The sequence below is a fragment of the Emydura macquarii genome, unplaced genomic scaffold (assembly GCF_026122565.2).
Source record: "Emydura macquarii macquarii isolate MOO-44397 ecotype Brisbane River unplaced genomic scaffold, CSIRO-AGI_Emac_v2 contig_3437, whole genome shotgun sequence".
Classification (NCBI taxonomy): Eukaryota; Metazoa; Chordata; order Testudines; family Chelidae; genus Emydura; species Emydura macquarii.
The window spans coordinates 1-6,842 of record NW_027133574.1 but is presented as its reverse complement, the minus strand read 5'-3'; the positions used below and the strand labels follow the sequence as shown (position 1 = coordinate 6,842).

At 44.2% G+C, this 6,842-nt stretch overlaps 1 protein-coding gene across 1 annotated transcript; it reads right to left on the bottom strand.

Moving 5' to 3' along the window:
• Nucleotides 1–1,747: 1,747 nt before the first annotated feature.
• On the bottom strand, nucleotides 1,748–2,587 carry LOC137144262 (olfactory receptor 10A2-like). Its single transcript, XM_067534465.1, has one exon. The coding sequence runs from the start codon at nucleotides 2,585–2,587 to the stop codon at nucleotides 1,748–1,750; it is 840 nt and encodes a 279-aa protein (XP_067390566.1).
• Between the last annotated feature and the right edge of the window lie 4,255 nt (nucleotides 2,588–6,842).

Sequence of the window (6,842 nt, the reverse complement as noted above, 5' to 3'; positions counted from 1 at the left end):
CAGGAGGGGCAGAGCAGGAGTTTCTATTTGTTATATCCAACACCTATGGCCACATCCTTTCCAGATCCTTCCACTCATTAGGACAATGCTGATGCAAGCCCTGGCTGGATTCTCCGTTGTGTCCATTGGGGTTCAGAAAACGATTGGGAGCAACAAAAGTAATAAACCCTCACCTTCTGAGCTTTATTTGTATTATGCTGCCAGGATTTGATTACCAGATTTTATTGTCCAACACAGAAAAACAATGATCAACGGGGCTGTGCACAGGGATTTGCTTTGATATTTAGTGGAGCAGCTCTGTGCATTATTAGATGTGATGCATCCTCCTCACATAAACTGAATGTTTAGCCAACACCACAGGCAAAACACCATTATCTCCCATGTATCAGTGCTACACCGCTGGATATGAGAAGTTGATAGAACTGTCACCAACCTCATGTTCTGATGTGTTGTGTGACATGGACACAGCATGGGACCATAAACACTCTGCCTCAGTATCCCCATGCAGATCCTTTCCGTGTTTTTTTCACATCAGCGCTGACATATTCAATGGACATTTTCAACTTAATGTCCCTGGGGGCTGTTGGTCTAAATCACTGAAAATCTCAGCCTTGGTATTTATCTAGGGTTCTATGCCTGTTTTTATGAAAGCCACTGGGCAAACTGCAAAGAATGGGGCAGGCAATCCTGAAAACTGGGGGTGATTGTGATAATTACACTCTCCAAGCCAGCAACAAAAGAGCTTTTATATACCTTTCCAGTTACCCAAAAGTCAAAAACACAGTTCCCTCAAACCAAACCAACTGTGGTCTCCCACCCAGACAGCCACGTCAAATATGAGGAGGCTTACTGAATCACTGTTAATCACACCTAAAGTTCTGTCAGTCCCACAGCACCAGACACATTACCCACCAGCTCAATGAATATTGCACATTTTACCCAAAAACACACTTACAGCCAATTCTTATTAACTATTCTAAAATTTCTTAAAAGAAAAGAGAGAGAGCATTATACATACAGACAGGAATAAAGTTCTTAGGGCAGTTCCAGAGTAGAGATGGTGAACAGTGAGTTGCTAAAAGTTCTTTCAAGAATCAGTTCATAGGTTATAACTCATTAGGCAGCTCCTGTGTAGAATCTGCTGAACTTTTTCCATAAGAAATAGCAGGGTAATCCAGACTAGACCTGGGACCTAAAGCTTGTGACTCGAGCTTCCTCTGTCAAAGCTTAAGATCTGAGATACAGGATCAGGGCACTAGAGTCCTTTTAAGACCCCTGGCAGTTTTATTGATAGCCTTCTGACAACAGGTCTTCATTGGGTGGAGAATGGTAATGCACATTGTCCTTGCAGTAAAACCGCTCATTTCCCATGCATACACAGGTAACCAGCTGCATTGATTAGCATAAAGTGACTATTCATGTAAAGGTAGTTGACTACAAACTTCAAAGAGAAATAAAGACAATGATATCATTACACCACGAGTTACATCTAAAGGTTAATATCCCCTTTCAATCTTTGGATCAATAGACTATAGTGACCGACAGGAACAATATTATAGGTTAACTCAGACCAATGTCATTCATATTTACTTCGAATCCTTTAACAATGTAAGTCTACATTTAAAAAAATCAGGTCTCCCATCCTGGCTTGGCTAATTATCTGCAAGGAATGGCCTTATTACCATTACAATATTTTTCTAATATGTCTTCAAAGGCTGAATGTGAGTCCTTTAGCCTGCTAGTGGCCTCAACATTTCTGCCTCAGTGTCACAGCCACATATTGATTGAGTGCTTTGCTCAAAGCTTCCTTGGCCTCTCTGTTTCTCAGGCTGTAGATGAGGGGGTTAACCAAGGGAGTCAGGACCGTGTAGCAAAGCAAGAACACTTTCTTTAGCATTCTGAGTGTATCGAATGTTGAGATAATGTAGACAATCATTAGGGTCACATAGAAAATTGTCACCATGATGAGGCGAGAGGAGCAGGTAGAAAAGGCCTTTTGCCTCATAGTCACTGAAGGAATTCTCAGGATGCTGGTGATGATACACACATAGGATATCAGGGTTAGAAGGAATGGAAGAAGGGTAAATATGCAGGATTCCATGAAAGGAAACACCAGGATTGGGAACTTGTCCCCACAGCAGAGTTTCATCATTGGGCTGACATCACAATAGAAATGGTCAATTTCATTCGGGCCACAGAATTTGAAATGCAATATGAATAATGTGAAGATAGTAGTAGCAAACCAACCTCTTAACCAGGACCCAGATGCCAAGAAGAGGCAAGACCTGGTACTCATAAGGGCTGAGTAGTGCAGGTGTTTACATATTGCTAAATACTGATCATAAGACACCGCTGTGAGGAGATAGCAATCTGGGGTGGCCAGAACCCCAAAGAAATACATTTGTGTGAAACAGACACTGACTGAGATGGTTCTGTTCCCAGTCAGGAAGCTGGCCAGCAGCCTGGGTAGGATGGTGGAGGTGTAGCAAGTCTCCTGGCAGGAGAAGTTCCCCAGGAAGAAGTACATGGGGCTGTGAAGGTTCTGATCAGCCACAATTAGCACCATGACGAGGCTGTTCCCAACCATGGTTGCGATGTAAATCACAAGAAATAGCATGAAGAGAAGAATTTGCAAGTCAGGGAGATCCCCAAATCCCTGGAGGATGAATTCCATGATGGCCGTTTGATTTCCCCCATCTGTATCTGCCACGGGTTGAGTGTAGGATCATGGAAACAAACTGTGCAATTGAACTGGAAGAACATAGAGTTAAAAGTTAATCAAGTGTCTTGAGTTCATTCCATATATGTTCAGAAACTCCTCTTCCTCTCCTGGTTGGAAGCTGACATTTTCAGGCTAAATATGGACTTCAGAGGAAGGAGTATCACAGTTTTTGAACAAAGCACTAGCATCCCTGCAGAGCATCCTCTGCCGTATTAGAGCAGTCACTGCTATCACAGAAGCTTATTTCCCTGGTATCCAAGCACCGATGTTACAGATCAGACCACTTATTTACTACTCTCATGTCTAATATAGTGACACACTGGAGCTTATCAATGATACATAAATGCAGCATTCCACTTCTGGCATTGGCCAGAACCATGGTACCTCTTTGGAGGAGTGAAAATCAATAAATTCTTCAACTCAGATCTTGGACTGAGATTTTCCATGCCTTCTTTGGTCCTTAGGCACCAACCTTCTTTTCTAGGATCTGTCACCTGTGATGATGCCAAGTCTGCCTGGATACTGAAACTGAATATTCATGGCGAGACCATTGATTTTAAAACCGACTCAGGAGCTGGCATCATAGTCATCACAGAAGGGACTTACAATCACCTTCAACCCCTCACAGAGCTCAGGTCACCTGACCCAGCTCTGACTAGTCCTGGTGGTTTTCTGAACTGTGTGGGCAAGTTCACCACAGACACAATTTACGAAGACAAAAGCTGTGCCTTCAGAGTGTATGTGATCAAATGATCAAAGACCAACAACCTTCTCCATTGCAACATAGCAGCATTGATGATCCCAGTGAGATACGTGGAATAACTCGACAGCGGATTTGATTACATTGGATTTTTGAAAGGAGATCCAGTACAAATCAATTTACGAGACCATGCTGAAGCATACGATATACAAATACCTCTATCAAAGAGATCTTGGAATGAACTAACTGCAGATTAATGTGTATTCAGAGGACATCATTACCTAGTCATAGTGGACTATTTTTCCAGGTATATAGAAATAATGTACTCGAAAGACATTAGAAGCCACAGTGTTATCGAGAAACTAAAGTACACTTTTGTACACTCACTTCAATATCCCAGAACGACAAGTGATGGACAATGGATCACAATTCACTGCTGCAGACTTTAAGTCGTTCTGAACAAAATATGATCATGATCATATTACTAGCATCCCACATTACCCACAGGTGAATGGGGAGGTTGAGAGAGAAAATCCTACAGCAGAAAGCTTTGCTCTTCTGAGCTAGGGATGAGTACGAATAGTGGCTACTGGATATAGTCCCGCACAACTCATGATGGGAAGAAAACTCAGGACTACTGTGCCAACTTTGGAAAATACTTTATTTTCAAAGTGGCCAGACATGAAGACAGTATCCAAATCAGATTTAAAAAAACACTGAAAGACCTTAAGAACACTTTTTCATCAGACTTCTTTGTCGAGTCGAGAACCTGCTGACCTTGTTCATGTCACAGTGGAGAGTTCATCATAAGCTGTCGACATCGGCAGTTTGTCCCTCAGAAGGAACGATCAACAGGGCAAACACTACAGCTGGCAGGGGTAGAACAAGAAGAAAACTCAAGGATTCAAAACCAGCTACAGCCAGGTGTTGCAACTAACGGACAGCCAGATGACCAAGTTGTTACATGTTCTGGATGTGTATCAAGAAAACCAGTAAGATTCAGAGACACATAACAGATTGATATATGCTGAACTCCAAAGAGAGCATGACAGCTTCCAGCTATTATCAGGCCAATGCTGGGCAATTCAGAGAAGGATCCTGGCTGGCCCGTGTCCAGCTCCTACTCACTGGGGATGACTGAGCTTTCACCATTAGTGTCCTGGGATAAAATTATTGTGTGGGGGACTGTCCTTGCATGATAGCCCTGATCCTGGCATAGTGGCTGAGATCCCTGAAAGATGGGCATCCCATGCCTGGTGTTTGTGATTATCTCTGCTCCAGGACTGGTACGCATAGTGTAAATAAACAAGTTACACCAAAAATTACACATATTCCATGTCACTAAATTTTCCTCTCATGGCCAAACCTATTTGCAAGTCCCTGATTTCAACTTCCACTCAGAAGAAGGGAGACAATATTGTTAAATAAATGAATAATCATTAGTAATGTTGAATCAAATTTGAGTTCCGTGGGAGAAAAAATGATGTTGGGTTTGTGTTTAAGTTTGTGTGTGACAGAGAGGGAGAAAGAGATTTCCTTCCATCCAAATCATTCAGTTGCACACTACATATTACATTAGCTTTACATTCAGTTTCCTGAGTGTTTGTTAACCTGGAACCTAAACTGTGTGGCTTCAACACCCAATCTGGCAGGCCTGACTCTTCTTAGCTATTGTTACGCATGCAATCCTTCCTTTGAAAGCAATGGGACAACTGACACAAGTAAGATTACCCAGCAGAGACAAACTCTGCAGTGCCAGGCGCTCCGTGCCTGCTGTGTTACATTTCAGCCGTGCAGAGCAGTGATCACACGCAGCAGGGAGCAGGAAGGCTATTCCTCTGGGCATAAGAGGTTGGTAGCATCAGGACATTTGTTTGTACTGTCTGCACAGAAAGTACAGCGCTAACTCCCCTGCCGCAGCCACTTCAGAGATGGACTCAAGGGAGATGCAGCCTTCTGTGGAGACGTATACAAGTGTGAGGTGAACTCTGCACTATGTAAACACAGCAGGGAGAACATGTTCCCAGATAGATCATGGCAGCAGCTCATGCATTCATGGACGGGCAGGTCTCTGCACTCAGAAATTCCAGTTTCTGCCAAATGACGAGAGACAAGAAGTGGAGCCTGAGTCCTGGTGGCCAAACTCTGAGACATAAGACCTCATCACGTCAAGCTTGTCCTCTGCTTACAGGTGAGCTCCATTTTCTTCACTGTTTCTATGCCACCTTCCCAACAGGTTCGGGAATGTGCTCACTGAATATTAGAGAGACAAGGTGGGGGAGAGAATAGCTTTTATTGGACCAATTTCAGGTGGGGAGAGAGACCAGCTTTTGAGCCACACAAAGCTCTTCTTCAGGTCTGTTACTTCAACCACTTTGCGTCTCTGATATCCTAGGTCCGACAAAGCTAGATCAACCCTGCTTCCAAGTTCCCAAATATCACCAGGGTTGCCTCCCCTTCCCATGCCAGAGACAGTAACTGTTAATAACACCATTTATCAGTGGGGAAACTGAGGAATGTGTCTTGTGAAAGGCCTCAGCTGGGGATCTGGCCCCTTGACTTCCATAGAGCTATGGATTCTTGACACCGACTGGGGATCTGGCCCCGGGTGAGTCCCCCATGGGTGGGGGCGAGTGGTGATAACTAGCCCAGTTTACAGGGTAGCTTATTGCCAGATGGTTTCTAAGTTCAGGGGCGGGATATTTCTTCCCCAGGGCCTTTCTCTTTTCCATGTTTTCCCCTCTTTTCCCCTCTATTGGGCATTGGTGAGGCCGCATTTGGAATATTGTGTCCATTTTTGGGCCCCCCCACTACAAAAAGGATGTGGACAATTTGGAGAGAGTCCAGCGGAGGAAAACAAAAATGATTAGGGGGCTGGAGCACAAGACTTATGAGGAGAGGCTGAGGGAACTAGGCTTGTTCAGTCTACAGAAGAGAAGAATGAGGGGGGATTTGAGAACAGCCTTTAACTACCTGAAAGGGGGTTCCAGGGAGGATGGAGCTAGGCTGTTCTCAGTGGTGGCAGATGACAGAACAAGTAGCAACAATCTCAAGTTGCAGCGGGGAGGTCTAGGTTGGACATTAGGGAAAAGTTTTTCCCTAGGAGGGTGGTGAAGCACTGGAATGGGTTACCTAGGGAGGTGGTGGAATCACCATCCTTATAGGTTTTTAAGCTGCGTCTTGACAAAACCTTGGCTGGGATGATTTAGCTGAGGTTAGTCCTGATTTGAGCAGGGGGGTTGGACTAGATACCTCCTGAGGTCCCTTCCAACTCTATGATTCTATGATTCTATGTTATCAGCCCACCATCGTTATGGGGTGCAGAGGATCACTCTGCGTTAGGGGTGCCCTTCAGCCTGACTCTCCCCTTTCCTAAAATCCACCCTGAAGAGAGCTCTATGTTATTATAGCTTCAGTGCT